At 42.4% G+C, this 14,957-nt stretch overlaps 1 protein-coding gene across 6 annotated transcripts in view; it reads right to left on the bottom strand.

Moving 5' to 3' along the window:
* Positions 1-14,957, bottom strand: part of ARHGAP26 (Rho GTPase activating protein 26) — a 467,573-nt gene that overhangs the window by 307,068 nt on the left and 145,548 nt on the right. For all 6 annotated transcript variants that reach the window (XM_055556593.1, XM_055556623.1, XM_055556624.1 and 3 more), the window contains exons 7-9: positions 8,217-8,321; positions 6,686-6,815; positions 4,606-4,706 (exon numbers count right to left, since the gene is read on the bottom strand). In XM_055556593.1, the coding sequence (XP_055412568.1) occupies positions 4,606-4,706; positions 6,686-6,815; positions 8,217-8,321 (336 nt within the window). The remainder of the gene's footprint in view (positions 1-4,605; positions 4,707-6,685; positions 6,816-8,216; positions 8,322-14,957) is intronic.

Below are 14,957 nucleotides of genomic sequence, written 5' to 3'. Positions count from 1 at the left end.
CCCAGAGGGATGGTATGGGGAGGGAGGAGGGAGGAGGGTTCAGGATGGAGAACACATGTATACCTGTGGCGGATTCATTTTGATATTTGGCAAAACTAATACAATTATGTAAAGTTTAAAAAAAAATAAAATTTAAAAAAAAAAGAAAAGAAACAGACTCACAGATATATAGAACAAACCAGTGGGAAGAGGGAAGGAGGGAGTAGCAAGATAGGGGTAAGGGATTAAGAGATACAAATTACTATGTACAAAATAAATAAGTTACAAGGATATATTGTACAGCACAGGGAATATAGTCAACATTTTATAATAACGATAAATGGAGTATAACTTTAAAAAACTGTGAATCACTGTTTTATACCTGAAACATAGGTAGTATTGGAAATCAACTATATCTCAATAAAAAATAAAAATTAACATTAAAACAATGCAGGCAATTTTTTAAATCCATGGTACAAAACAAAGGAGCTTTTTTCTTTCTACTATTGGGTAGTATTCCATTGTACAAATGGAATGCAACAGTTTTGTCACACAGCACAACACTAATTTACTGCTTAGAAACAGAGGTTTCTGCCCCTGATTTCTTCTCTTCCTGTCACATAGGAATTTTTTAGGGTTCCTTTTTCTCCTGTATCTGCCAATGTTTCTTCCTAAACTAGGGGGAAATTAACAAACTTGCCTAGTCTGTTGAATAATAGGAAATGTGACTGCATATGGTAAAACTTAATCAGCCACTAATATCAAAATAGCACATAAAACACAGAAGACTTAGGAAGAGACAGTCTATATTCACAAGTCTTACACTATTGTCTTTTACTGAATGGCAAAGATTAACTTCTCAGATTGAGAACTGCTCCTTCTGCAATGCGTAAATGTATGACCATAAATGCACAAGCATATGTACTTCTGACCATGTTAATATCTAACTCTATTTCTGATTTAATGGTGTTGGACTGCTTCCCACTTTGAAAGTTTAAGGGGAGGGTGGTTTAGTCGCTAAGTCGTGTCCGACTCTAGTGACCCCATGGACAGTAGCCTGCCAGGCTCCTCTTCTATGGGATTCTCCAGGCAAGACTACTGGAGTGGGTTGCCATTTCATCCTCTGGGTTAGGGGGAGCTGTCCCTGAGAAATAGGAGAAAACAGAGGATTTATACAAAACTGGCAAATATAAGCAGAAATAAGAGGAATATAAGACTTTGTTCCAAAAATGACCACAACATACCAGGAAAAATCTATAAAGACAATCTGCTCAAGTATCATGCTGTTAAAAAATGGGGAAGAGAGATAACGATCACTTATACAAACAAATGAAGAGTTACAACCATGACAAACACTACAAAAAAAGAAGCATGTTGTGCTCCAAAAGCCTAAATTAAGAGGGTGTAACCTGGGCAAAAAGGTCAGCAAAGGCTTTCTTGAACTGAGACCAAAGGATTCATAGGAGATAAAACCAAGAACACGGATCTGGGTGGAGAACAGCAGGTGAAGAGGCCCCCACAGTCAGGGTCCATGGAGCCCTGGAGGAACTGAAAGGAAGTCGGTGTGTCTGGAATCCAAGAGCAAGAGTGAAAGAGGACTGAGGAAGACAGGGACCTGATCATCCAGATTATGGTCTGTATCCTGTGAGCAGTGGGAACATAATGAAGGGTTTCAAGCCAGGGAAGGGACAGGGTCAGCTCTGGGCTATTCCAGGGCTCCCACAGAGAGGGGCCTCATCTCACGGGGTAGAACTCAGGGTACTGTCTTTCACCACATACAAGCCCTGTCTCCAAGAGGATGCAGAAAATCTGCTCACATCTCCTGGACTGGAATGAAGAGAAAAGCGGGTACTTTCAAAGGAAAATAACCCAAATGCAAGGGGATAAGGAAGGAGAGAAGGATAAAGAGCATGTTAGGAAAAGAAAACACCCTATCACCTATTTAAGTTTATCTCCAGCTCCTAAGAGAGCTTTGCATAAACACGTAACACAATGACATCACATGTTTCTCCTGTATAAATTAAGACGATATCACCTCTGGACAGCCAGTCTTCATGTCTCTTCCACCCTGAGACTAAGGAAACAGAGAGATGTCATGAAAACCTATTATTTTATATTTATACAGTATTATTCTATTTGATTTGCCCCAGAATCAGGAGATGCCAGCCCCAGAATCAGGGTGTGAGTACTGGCTTTAGTACTCACTGATCATATGGCCTTAGAAATCACTTTCTCTCTCTGATCCTCAATTTCCTCTTTTGTAAAGGAGGAAAAATGGATCAAACAGGAAGAGAAAGGACAATATTTTAAAAAATGTAAAATATAATATAAATATAAGTAATTATTACTAGAAAAATGATTTCATATAATACCAAGCTCCCAATACAGCAGCCTCTGTGTCAGCCTCTATTTTCTGTCCCAAGAAGTTTATATACACTAATATATATAAACGTCTTAACAACTCAGTGTTTCCTTTTATCTCACTAAAGTCTAAGGAGTTCCACTCACTCACCATAATTGGTCTCTGCCCTTTACTTTTAAGTGTGGCAAGAAAGGAGTAGAGAAAATACAAGAGAGTTCTTTCACTCCAGGTTTAGGAAAGCACCAGATAAACAGTCCCAAAAGAATGTGAGAGAATAACTCAGTGAAGTTGATTTCTAGAAGGACTAGAAATTAGAAAAGAACTATGACTTGATCTAAGAAAGGCAGACCCAACTCTATTTCCAGTTAATGATAATAAGCAACTCCAATTAACAGAGATTGTTACTATTCCTTCTAACGCTAGAATTTCTCTATGTTTGATCATTTCACATATCTATCTTCCTGCGATTATTTATAAGTCAACTCTACCCCTAACAAGAAACATTAAAAGTGACTTGACTTTTTTTTTTATGCTTTGATACAAGGAAGGACAGAGATGCTGACCAACTCCAGTGTTGTGGCCTAAGAAAATGAAAGTCAGGAAGAGAAACTGGAAGTGGCAGAGAGCAAGGGGGCAGCTTGGGGGAGCAGCTAACAATAATGACAACAGCGTCGCACATCACTGACCTGGGCAGTCTAACCCCAAAGCCAGTGCTCTCTGCCTCTACACTGCAGTGCCTGCACATGTGCAAGCAAACCCAACAGGAGGCACAAAAATGCAGCACAAAGAAGGCCGTGGTTGGAACACTTACAGAGGACTACCTTATCGACAGGTCAGACACAACTGAAAAATTCTTTACACTAAAGACAGAACCAGAGAAATTATCCAGAACACAGTCCAGAGATTCAAAAAAATGAAAAATATAAATACCTTTTATTAAAAGTATTTAAATATCTCCAGAAGGAGATAATAGAAAGAATGGGGAGGGGGGAAAATTCAAAATGATAATTGAAAAGAGTTTTCCAAAATTACTAAAAGACACCAATCCGCAAATCCAGAAAGGCCAAAATGCCTGAGCACAACAAATTTTTTTAAAAAATTCACAGAGAGGACCATCATAAACAGAATACTGAGAGGAAAGAGAAGAAGAAGATGTAATGTGCAGCCAGAGAGAAAAGACAGAACAGACCCAAAAAGGCAATGTAGACAGACGGAGCGCTCCCAGAGGAAAGATGAACCCTGGGGCACGGCAAGGCACTCCTCGCAGCAGTCACCCCACAGATGCAGCCTGGCTCTTGTAATGATGGCCACAAGGACGTCTTTTACCCCACATGCTCTCAGTGTAATGCGACTGTGCTGTTCCTCCCACCAAGACAGGGTCTGCCCTCTCCCGTTGCAAATGGGTGAGCTTAGGTGGGCTTTCATAACTGCTTCAACCAACACACAGGGCCAACATAAGTCTAGATCATTAAAAGGCAATGCAGTGTCTCCTTTTGTTGCTGGAAAACTCACTCCTGAAAACTTTAGCTGTCCTGAGGCTGCCATGCTATGAGGAAGCCCAAACCAGCCCACATAGAGAAGCCAGAGAACAGGACTTGGAACTATACAGAGCAAAAGAGAAAGAGGGAAGAGAAGAGAAGAGGAGGTCAGGAAAAAGTAAGATATCTGATCAGCCCAGAGTTGCTTCAAACCCTTATGATCCAGTTCCAGTTACCAACTGATTGGATCCATTTGAGAAACTCTAAGCCCAAACCACTCACCCACATGCTCCCCAAAGTCCTTACCCACAGAAACTGTAAGAAATAACTAAAATGATTGGTGCTGTTTTAAAAGTCACTACATTTTTTAGTGTTCTGTTACAATAAATAACTGGAATAGATAACTGGAAAACTGAAATGATAGATAGATAACTGGAACATCTAAACTGCCAACTGGCAGTCCTCTGGGTATTAGATGAAAGTGATGAAAATCAGTTTCACAGGATGAGGTCATCCAAGAATTTCTAGTATCTAAACATATTAACACACTTAATATTGCATATATGTGAAATACAAGAATCTGTCTTAATTACAGCTTCTAACACAGCTTAAAACTAAAAATAATCATCTTATTTATTTCCTTTATTCAGATGCCATCCCCCCTGAAACTACTATATAAAAATGAAGAAAATTACAGTGAACATTGGAGGTGTTACTTCAAACATGCATTACACTCATCATATGTTAACCAAGTAAATCAAACATGAAATTTAAAAATGAACTCACCCCCTTTCCTCCTGACTTTTGGTCAAATGGTACCATGGTGATTTGTTTGGAATCCCGTTGATATGTACAGTAATGCTTCACCCAGGAAGTTCCAAAGTGACCTGCAAAGTAATATTCTCCATTAAACATCTCTACATGCCCACTGCGTACTGGACAACACAGAACATGTAACTCACAATGCTCACCTATCCTTAAACTGTTTCTAGGGGCAATATATTCTCCACACCAGCTAGACAACCACAGGCAGAAATCTGATCTCACACGCTGGAAGTGGAACTAACCCAGGACTTTTCCCAAGGACCAAGGAAGACTTTTTCCCACTAAATGCTGCATCTGATGGGTCTTAAAATACAGTGGAAGTAGAGGTTCTCTGGGGAAATTAATTCATTTTCCTATCATCAATTTCCATCTGAAGCTTCCTTTCTCTCCCCTGACAGGAGTAAGATGACTGAACAAGAACATAGAAAGGCTCCTCAAAATGCCTGTCACCGTCCCCATCTGGTGCAAAGACTTCACGCTTCCCACACAGCTACGCTGTGATCACGTGCACAGATATACAGGGGTTCTGACCTATTTTCAAATTCCTAGTTTTTACTTCAGCAGAACTCAAGAAGATCTGAAAAGCAGACAAGGAAAATGCAGAGACACTAGATATGTGGAACAGAAGTAACTATAAATGCTCAAACGTAATCTAAGTGTTGGTCCCTCAAAATTATCCCTCGGGAAATAGGCAGGTGCCCTGAAGACAAATTCTTACAGTTTCTTATTTTACTGGTACCTGGCCAATTACTTTATTTCAAACAAAGTACTATTAGAGGAAGAAGGCATAATTGGCATTGTTAGCCTGCAAAGACCTCAATCAATATGAGTTCTGGATGCTTACAGTGTTGCATAGCAGATATGATTTAAAAAATAATGATAACATGAAAAAAGATTCAGCAGACACTTAATAGGTATTTTTCAGGGTATGAATACCCATTGCAAGTGTTGGATATCACTTAATACACTTAAAAAGCAATGGAGTGTTTATATTGGAGCATCAAGAAGAAATGAAAACAGCAACTATTCTCATGTGTTTTTGTGGCTTAGAGAATAAATTCCAGTGATGGCACAAAGATTTCAAAAGTGCTGTATATGTAGCTACTGCTTCTTACAAGCCCTAACAAGCTCATACCTGTAAGAATAAGGGACATAAAACTCTCATCACAACTGATACTCCAACCTCCAATCCCATTACTACACCATTGTCACCAGGGAACAATTTTATGCCCAAGCAAATTTCTGAGCAATCACTACACAGAATAATCACTGTAAGTATTTTGTTTCATAGGAAACTTCTGGGAGTGAAGACATTTGACAATCCTAATTAACAATGCCCAGATAGGAGACTATAAGAAGAACTATCCATTAAAGGAAAACAATGCCCTTTCTATAATCTCTAGTACTGCATGCATGAATTAAGTCTGGGAGTGCTACAGCCCACAGCATAAATCTTGGTCATCACTGAAAACCCTAGGTTAGCAGTACCTAGCATTTCTTTCCTTGACGTCCTATGGGCAAGTCAATGGCCCTTCTCCCTGGCTTGTGAAGTGAGCTTTTATTTCTACTTTTCATAACATTCTGGAATGACAGGAGTTGAAGTGAAGAAGGAAAGAGCCAAAGTCATGGTAGTTTAGGCCTTGCTGAAACAAATCTCAAAACCAACTATTATTAGGTCTACCAAAGGATATGACTATAAAGTCCAGCCAGTTAGACCTCTCCAAGGCCTCTACGCCAAGGCTGTGGTATGTAAAGCTGCGGGTATACAGGAACCTCGAGTAGAGTCACACCAAGGGGAGAGGTGGCACCGCAGAGCCTATGAATTCCGGGTTGCAACAGGATTCCAGTTACATAGAAAACACAATATATCACTAGGAGATAGACAAGACCTTGTGGACAGCATCTTTTCCCTAGAAAGCTGAACTATAAAGTCATTCTGCTTTGACCAAAATGTTCCATGTCAGGGACTACTGGATACACCCCCAGCTCCTGAGAAAAAAGGCATGAGTACACCCACGCCGCTGGTTGGCCTGGCACTCACGTTTCTCCTGGACATAGAGGTACCCTTCCATAGTGTAAGGACTGATGGTCTTGTGCTCAAGGGGATTCTCCTTCATCTTCTTCATCAGGGATTCCACTTCCGACCTGGTGCCTTCAAAGCGATTTCTTGTCTAGGATGAAAGGAATTTTATCCAAATCAAAGAAATGAAACCCTCTTTGTTTCTCCAGCACTTCAGAGTATCAACCTACAGAATCCTAGATCTAAAACCAAGTGAGGAATGTTCAGCTATCAAAAAATAAGGCAAATGTTTACTTTACTGAAGTACACTTTGGCCTGAAAGCCCTATCCAAGAATGACTCTCAAATTCTAGGGACCATCAAAATCACGTGGGGAACCAGCGGGAAATGCAACTGACCAGTCCTCACCCCCAAAGATAAACTCATCACCTCTCAACCCAGAAACATGGGTTTCTAGCAAGCGTCCCGGCAACTCGGAGGCAGAGGGCCCACAGCAGGACAAGCCCTCCACCAACCTCTAGGACAGAGATGCTCTCACCCTGGCTGTTTGCTGACAGTTTCCTCCTCAAATGCAGCTGCTTCATGTAAGGTTCCCCCTCCGCCAGAACAGCCTGTACCAGCACCCAGGGGAGCCCAGGGACCATCGCAGCTCCAGGGGGCCTGTGGCATCAGCTGAGGCCTTCCAGCTCAACTTCTCCCTCTGCAGGGCCTGCTGCCCTCAACTCTCTCACAGGTGTTTTTGCCCACACTGCCTCCTGGGAACCTGCTCTGTGTAAATCTCCGCTTCAGAGCCTGTCTTCTGAGAAACCCAGCCCAACGGGAGGCCATACTTCGTGAAAGCTTGTCCAAGACCCTGCAACTTCCTGTTCTCAGAGGCGCCACAGGGAACAATGAGAGCTTGGGCTTCCAAAAGCATACAGTCCAACCCACTCGGACACACTTGGGTTTTTTTGGACACAGGATCAACCAGAGACAAAGACAAAGTGCAGACTACTGTGATCACATTAGGGAAGAAAGGGGTTTAGTCCCAGTGAGACTGATCAGAGGCCTAAGCCAGATTCTGTGCACCCAAAGGTCCTGCTGCTTACAATCTGGGAAAGGAGACTGGGAGTAAGGCGCACTGACTTGGATTTCCTCACCAAGAGTTGAATAAGAGCACATCCTTTGAGCTGGAGGCCAGCATGTGTTCCCCACCCCCTACTTCTGAATACACAGTCTAGTGTGTCAAGAGGCCGGGCAGGGTTGGGTGGGGCTGGGACTTCCACTGCCAAAGGAAATCCTGATGCTGGTGCTACAGATTTAAAACATAATCAGCAGCAGCACTTCCGAGAACAGAAATAACGGAGCTTTGAAATAACGGAGGTGAGGATGAGCTCTGGGACCACCAAGCACCCTGGAGATGACTGCCTTCTGCTGCCCTTTGAACCCAAGCAAGACCCATCCTCCCCATCTGCATTCCCATCCATTTACGCGATCTCTATGCAACCAGACCCATATTTTGTTTCTTCCTTCCCTTAACAAGGGAAAGGAAGCCCATCCCCTCGCCCACTCACGTTCTGTATGCTGATAGTCAACTGTGTCTTGAAGTCGTTGAAGTCCTTGGCCAGTTCATAACCATGGTGATAGAAAGTGAAGAGTCCTTGTAGGAATGCCAGTAGCTGTAAAGGGAAGACCTCACATAAGCAGGTTCAAGAGGTATTATGGAGCTGTATCTGAGTTCCCAGCCCTGCTCTGAACATAATATAATGACAAGGTAATAATAATGACTATCATTTACTGAGCTCTTCTTACATGCCAGGTACTTGGGACTTCATATGCCCCATCTCACTGAATAGTCCTAACAGTAGGATTCATTACATAGGTTGTTATCTCCATTTTAACAATAAGGAAGCAGATTCAGAGAGGTTAAGTAACTTGTCCCAAAACACACAGTACATAGCAGCTACAATTTGAAACCAGGTCTCCTTGGCACCAACACCCAAGCTCATATCCTGTAAGCCTCATCACCTCCTAAGAAAACCACTTCTTCAGAAACTGAAGACGAGGGGTCCCACTCAGTCTCCTTCTATTAAATTCATTACATCAGGTTATCATGCAAAAGGGTGTGGTTATACTGATAACCAACAAAGAAGAGAGAAAAGGAAGCTGGTGTGTCCTGAGTCTGCAGCCTAACAGGCAAAGTCAAATCAAAGAAAATCATCAAGATTAGATTCCAGTTCAAGTGTGTTTTTGCACTTGCCATTAATTATCCGAAAGTCAACGCTCTGGATCCCTTTATTAAGATAATCCCATGTTCCCACATGTTCAGTTAAGATGGTTTCCCTAAATTCTCATTTAAAGTGCCTTGGGCTAGAAGGTAAGGGCATTCCTTGTTTAGTCCTGTCTTTAGTGAAGAGTGAAAATACCTGTTCACCATGATTCTTGCAATAGCCCTTCATATACTTAAAACAACTAATGTCCCCACCCTGAGCCCCTGCCAGCCTTCACTTCTCCAAGCCGTCCTGCCGTCTTTCCTCTCATCGCGCATATGGAACCTCATTGCTGTTACGCCTCCTGGCCCCTTCCCAAGCTCTACATGTCCTGCCTCGGTCCCATATCGCAAGCTGAAAGAATTATAATTAAAGCCTGAACACGGTTTAGAATAACCAGGACCTCAACTCTATCACAAGCTCAATTCTACTACATTTGGAGACCAGCCCCAATCTAACGTGAACTGCTTGAAGCTGACTCACATTGTTTGAGTTGTTCCCTCAGACCTGCCTCAAACACGTTATATCAAGACACAGTTGCATCACTTTATACTGTTGTGTTTAATCTTCTAGTCCTTAAATGAACACATCTTTACTTATTAAACACAATCTCACTTTGTTTCACCTAACTCTCCCTTTCTGAGAAGCAGCCTTAACGATGAAAGTAAAGGAGACCATTACATTTTGCAGGAATGGTAAACACCAGGGTGTACACTGACCTGTCTTCAGGCAATACCACGTGTCCAGCCCACTTTATCAAAGAGCTTTACACTGGAAAGTCAGACAAGGCCCAGCTCATAACAACATGGTCCCTTGACTTCCTGTTGCCATTGTCTCTGGAGCATCTGCTCCCTTACATCTTCACAGGAGGTAAGCAACAGGCATTGCTGGGGTCCTCTGGCTAGAAGCACATCTAGGGGCACCATTTATACATCCCTAACCTAAATTAAGGAATGAGGGGTAAGCCACAGAGAGTCACCAAGGACTAACAATGAATTCTTTTCCTGAAGATGACCATAGTCTCTGTACGTCCTCTATGTAAAACCCATTTCTGTGAAGACGGCCCATACTTTTTCTTCTAAACAGCTCCAGTAATAGAGAAGAAGGGGCTCTCGTGCCAAATCTGGTGCCAGTGTTCACAAGGACAACTGTCCTTCCTTATCTCTTCCCTCCCTGTTGTCCTTAAATGCTGCTGCTCCATCAACTTTTCCAGGGCATTAAGTCACCCTCTACTGGAGAATAATGTAGAAGATAAGCAACTGATGCTCAGGGTATTCCTCCTATTAACTCTGAGCTATCCTTCACTTAAAATCAACAGGGCCTCTCTTACTCAGGGTAATTATCTCAAACAGCTCACTAAGATGTCACCTGCATGTACACACAAGCACTCCAAAGGCAGAGGGCTGCTAATATTTATTTTGGTTTTCACTTCCTTTGGTATCATGCCTGGTTGTCCATTTTTCTACAGGAAATGATGCCTTAAATATTGTTATCTTTGGACCACTTCCCTTCCTTCTCCCCTCACAGCATCTTTCCTGCCCTCCCTGACCTCCCACACACTGTATGCAGCTCTGAACCTAAGACCCATGGGAAATGAAAGTCCACTGCTCAGGGGGTGGGCAAGGCCCACAGAAAGACTCCAGAGAAGACAGGATCTGCCCGCTCCAAAGAAATGCTTCTCCTTACACAGAGAGAAGTGCTGCTGTGGCCTCAGCTGGTTATTAGGTAAGAGAAGCTGGCATGTGCACCCAGGCTCCTCTCTGGACGCCAGACACACAGCCACAGCACAACAAAGGAAACGCCAAACAGAGACCTTACCACTCTCCCCCTTCCCTTCTTCCCTATCCTTGTTTTCCTCTGAGAATTATTGTAAGAAAAATCTATTTTCATTTCCTAGCTGATTACATAGATTAAAAAAAAAAAGAACAAAAACCTAACTGCTTTATTAGTGATGGTTGCATCATTCGGGACTCTGTGATAAATTTGTTTCCATTCATAGAACAGAGCTACTGTTTTGGGTTGAATTTTGCCCCTCCATAACCAAAAGATATGAAGTCTGAACCTGAGTATTTCAGAATGCGATTTTCTGTAGAAATAGGATCTGTACAGTGGTAATAAAGTGAAAATGAATCCATTAGGCCCTAATCGAAAATGACTGGTGTCCTGAAAAACCGGGGGTGGGGGTGGAGTGTGGACATAGTAACAGAGAAGCAAGACGTGCGAGGATAAGGAACTGAAGTGACTTGTCTATAAAGCAAGGAATGCCAAACACCGCCAGGAAAGCACCAGATGCCAGGAAGAGGAAAGCAGGGATTAGTACTCTAAAGATTTCAGGCGGAGCAGGGCCTGCTGACCTGGATCTCAGACGTCTATAGCCTCTAGAACTATGAGTCAGTACACTTCTGCTGTTCTGAGGCACCCAGTTTGTGGTACTTTGTTACAGAAACCTTAGCAGAAAAATACAGCTACTAAGAACCATTCATGCACACTGAAGAGAAGGGCTGCCGGCAGAGAGATAAAAAGCTGGGCTGGGGAAGCCAAGTAACTCCCTGTAACTCATCCTTAACCTATTAGCACCCTGGGCCACGGCAAAGACTGAGATCATCTATGCAGCTGATTTAGCACAGGAGTGCTGGCGGGGCCACTCAGCAAGAGAGACAGATGCAGACCGATGTATCAGAAGAGACACTGTGCTGATGGGGTCGCAACAGGATGCCACCGACCAAAGAGAAAGAAAGACAACCTGCAATGGGGCACGAGCCGTGAGAAAGGACAGAAAGGCAGAGCAGCGAGAAATACTCAGGAGGCGAAACTCGGAGGCCTCAGAGCCTGACAAATGTGTAGAGTGAGTTCTCGGCAGCACAAGGTAACTGCCAATTATGAAAACTCAGGGAACAGACGGAACAAGGCTTTACCTTCGGGAAGCCATTAAGTCATTATCTATGATCCCAATCTCCAGAACATTTCGTATCTCAACAATAAAATTAAGGTTTCCAGAGCACAAAAAAATAGAGGGTTTAGATCCCAGAAGTCTGACTTTTCTTCCTTGGCATACTAACATTTTGTTTTTCTAAAGGTAGGTAACATCTTGGTACTTGAAGCTACTTTTTAAGAAACAAATGAACATAGTTGATGTGCATGGAGGTTCCCTGAATGGCTGCAAGATTCCCTGGACTGAAACCAACTCAACACATGAACACTTATACCAGGCACCCCAACAATTTAGTTCAATTGATTTTTTGTTGGTTTCCTTTCCACCTGCAAATAGTCAAATGCTGTTTCAAATAGAAATTAAGAGTCAGACCATTACAGCTCTGCCATTTACTAGGTGTGACCTTGCAGAGGTAAATAAACATGCTTCAATTTCTTTATCTGAAAACAAAAACAGGACCTACCCTCAAATAATGATTGAATGACATAATGTGGCAAAGCACTTATTAGTTACACAGAACATAACAGAGTTTCAGCTGATATCAAGTGTTATGTTCTTCTGTACAATCTAGGCCAGTAGCTTAAACTTTAATGTGCAGCAGAATCACCTGGAAGGCTTACAAAAGTATAGATGACTGGATCCCACTCCCAAATTTCAGGTATGGGGTACAGCTTGAGAATTTGTATTTCTAGGACTTTGAGAACTACTAATCCAGTCAGTTCTGAAGGCGATCAGCCCTGGGATTTCTTTGGAAGGAATGATGCTAAAGCTGAAACTCCAGTACTTTGGCCACCTCATGCGAAGAGTTGACTCATTGGAAAAGACTCTGATTGCTGGGAGGGATTGGGGGCAGGAGGAGAAGGGGACGACAGAGGATGAGATGGCTGGATGGCATCACTGACTCAATGGACGTGAGTCTGAGTGAACTCCGGGAGTTGGTGATGGACAGGAGGCCTGGCGTGCTGCGATTCACGGGGTCGCAAAGAGTCGGACACGACTGAGCGACTAAACTGAACTGACTGAATCCAGTCAGTAGCTTTTTCGCTATATGACTCTCTCCTCCCTACTCACAGCTCCAGCCACTCACCTGCTTGTCTACTAGTATGCTCAGAAACAAGAACTTCTGTGGAAAAGTGAAGGTTACATATCTATATCCAACCTCTCAGCCAACTCATTTTTTAAAAAAATATTTATTTATTTGGCTGTGCTGGATTTTAGTTGTGACATGTGGAGTCTTAGCTGAAGTATGTAGGATCTTTGGTTGTGGTATGTGGGATGTAGTTCCCTGACCAGGGATCACACTCAGGCGCCCTGCATTGGGAGTGCAGAGTCTTGGCCACTGGCCACTTGACCACTGGCCGCTCAGCTAATTCTAACACAAGACGAGACATTTTTTCATTAGCTTTCCAGGTGCCTCACTTTATGAACTCAAAAACATCTGCAATCCACAACGGTCTTCTACTTTTTAAACCCCACTGTCCATACTGTCCAATCTGGCACTCACCTACATGCAACTCTGGCTAGCTCGTTACTATACATGTTGCTTCCCCAAGTAGGCTGTTAGCTCCTCAGACAGAGAAGCTGGGTTGTCAGTATTTTCTATGTGTTCAGAAAAAAATGCTTTTAGATTTATCAAGACTGTATTAAACCAAGCAAACCCTGTTAACACTGCCACTTGACTCATTCACTCATTTGAGGAGAACCTGGATGGCCAAAATTGATATATTCCTCTGCCTCAGAATTAAAAAAAAAAAAAAAAAGGCAAAACTGTTAACTGGGTCCTAATAAGCAACTATATAATAATTGGGTGTCAATTAGGTTAGCACTTTCCTGGTGGCTCATAAAGAATCCACCTACAATGCAGGATATGCAGGTTCAATTCCTGGGTCAGGAAGATCCCCTGGAAAAGGGTACAGCAACCCATTCCAGTATTCTTGACCTGGAGAATCCCATGGACTGAGGAGCCTGGTGGGTTATGGTCCACAGGGTCACAAAAAGCCAGACACAACTGAAGTGACTGAGCATACAAGCACACAATTAGGTTAGCTCTATTCTAAGCATCTTACCTGGATAAACTCAGGTAATCTTCCTAACATTGTTATAAATGGGATTGTTAAATCTATTTTGCAGATGAGAAAACTGAAGCTCACAAAATAACTTCCCAAGAACATGCACCTGGAATATGACTGAGCTGAGATTTAAAAGCAGGCAATCTGGTTCTAGAGCCCTTGACAATGATGCTACACTGCCTCTCAAAGGCTCAAGACACTGATAAATTACACTAGAATGCCAGGAAACAGAAAGGTTAAATCCTTACACATTTCTTTTTAAAAAGAGGAGAAAGAAAGGGAGGAGGAGGAAAGCTCACATAGATGTACAGAGCCATCCAGCTGAGACCAGCCTAGACTGGATGAACCCCACAGATGTGTGAGAAACATCTACTGTTATATAAGGTTTTATGGTTATTTGTTACCCAACAAAAGCTAACAGATACAGTACCTGATTTACTATATGGAGAAATCAAAATAAACAAGGAAAAACACCTCCAAAAAAATGGGATGGGTCAATTAAAATGTAACTCATCAAAATCAGGCATTTATAGAATAACATCAATTAATCTGTACTTAAAGGTTATTAGAATCATACTGCTGTTTTTCTACAGAAATTCTAGCAAAACCAAGTAAAGATGCATGCCAAAGGCTAATTCTTCATGACAGCATTTGAATTCCTGTCCCAACCATGAGAGATGAGACTGTAATTGAATGGCTGGTTTTAACACCTCTGGGCCCCAAGCAGAGAAATCAACAAACTTGCTTTCTTTGACAGATGGCTTCCCATCTCACAGATCCTGCAGAAAGACGGGGATTTTGAGATCTTGGTAGAGATCACTGCTAGAAAGGAAGATATCTCTAAAATTTCCAATATTCAAGTAAGACTGAGGTAATTAACAACTTTGAAGAATTTGCCAGATGACATGGCTGGGAGGAGATCCCAAGAACAAACAGTTTCAGCAAAATAAAAGACAGAAGCATCAGATTCCAAGACCAAACAGAGTCTTAAAATCACCTGCCAGTCTACATGCCTAAAAAGCACCCCCAAAGTTTATAAATTAG

Source organism: Bubalus kerabau, chromosome 1, assembly GCF_029407905.1.
Source record: "Bubalus kerabau isolate K-KA32 ecotype Philippines breed swamp buffalo chromosome 1, PCC_UOA_SB_1v2, whole genome shotgun sequence".
NCBI classification, from domain to species: domain Eukaryota; kingdom Metazoa; phylum Chordata; class Mammalia; order Artiodactyla; family Bovidae; genus Bubalus; species Bubalus kerabau.
Note: the sequence above shows the minus strand (reverse complement) of the source record. Positions and strands in the feature narration are given on the sequence as shown.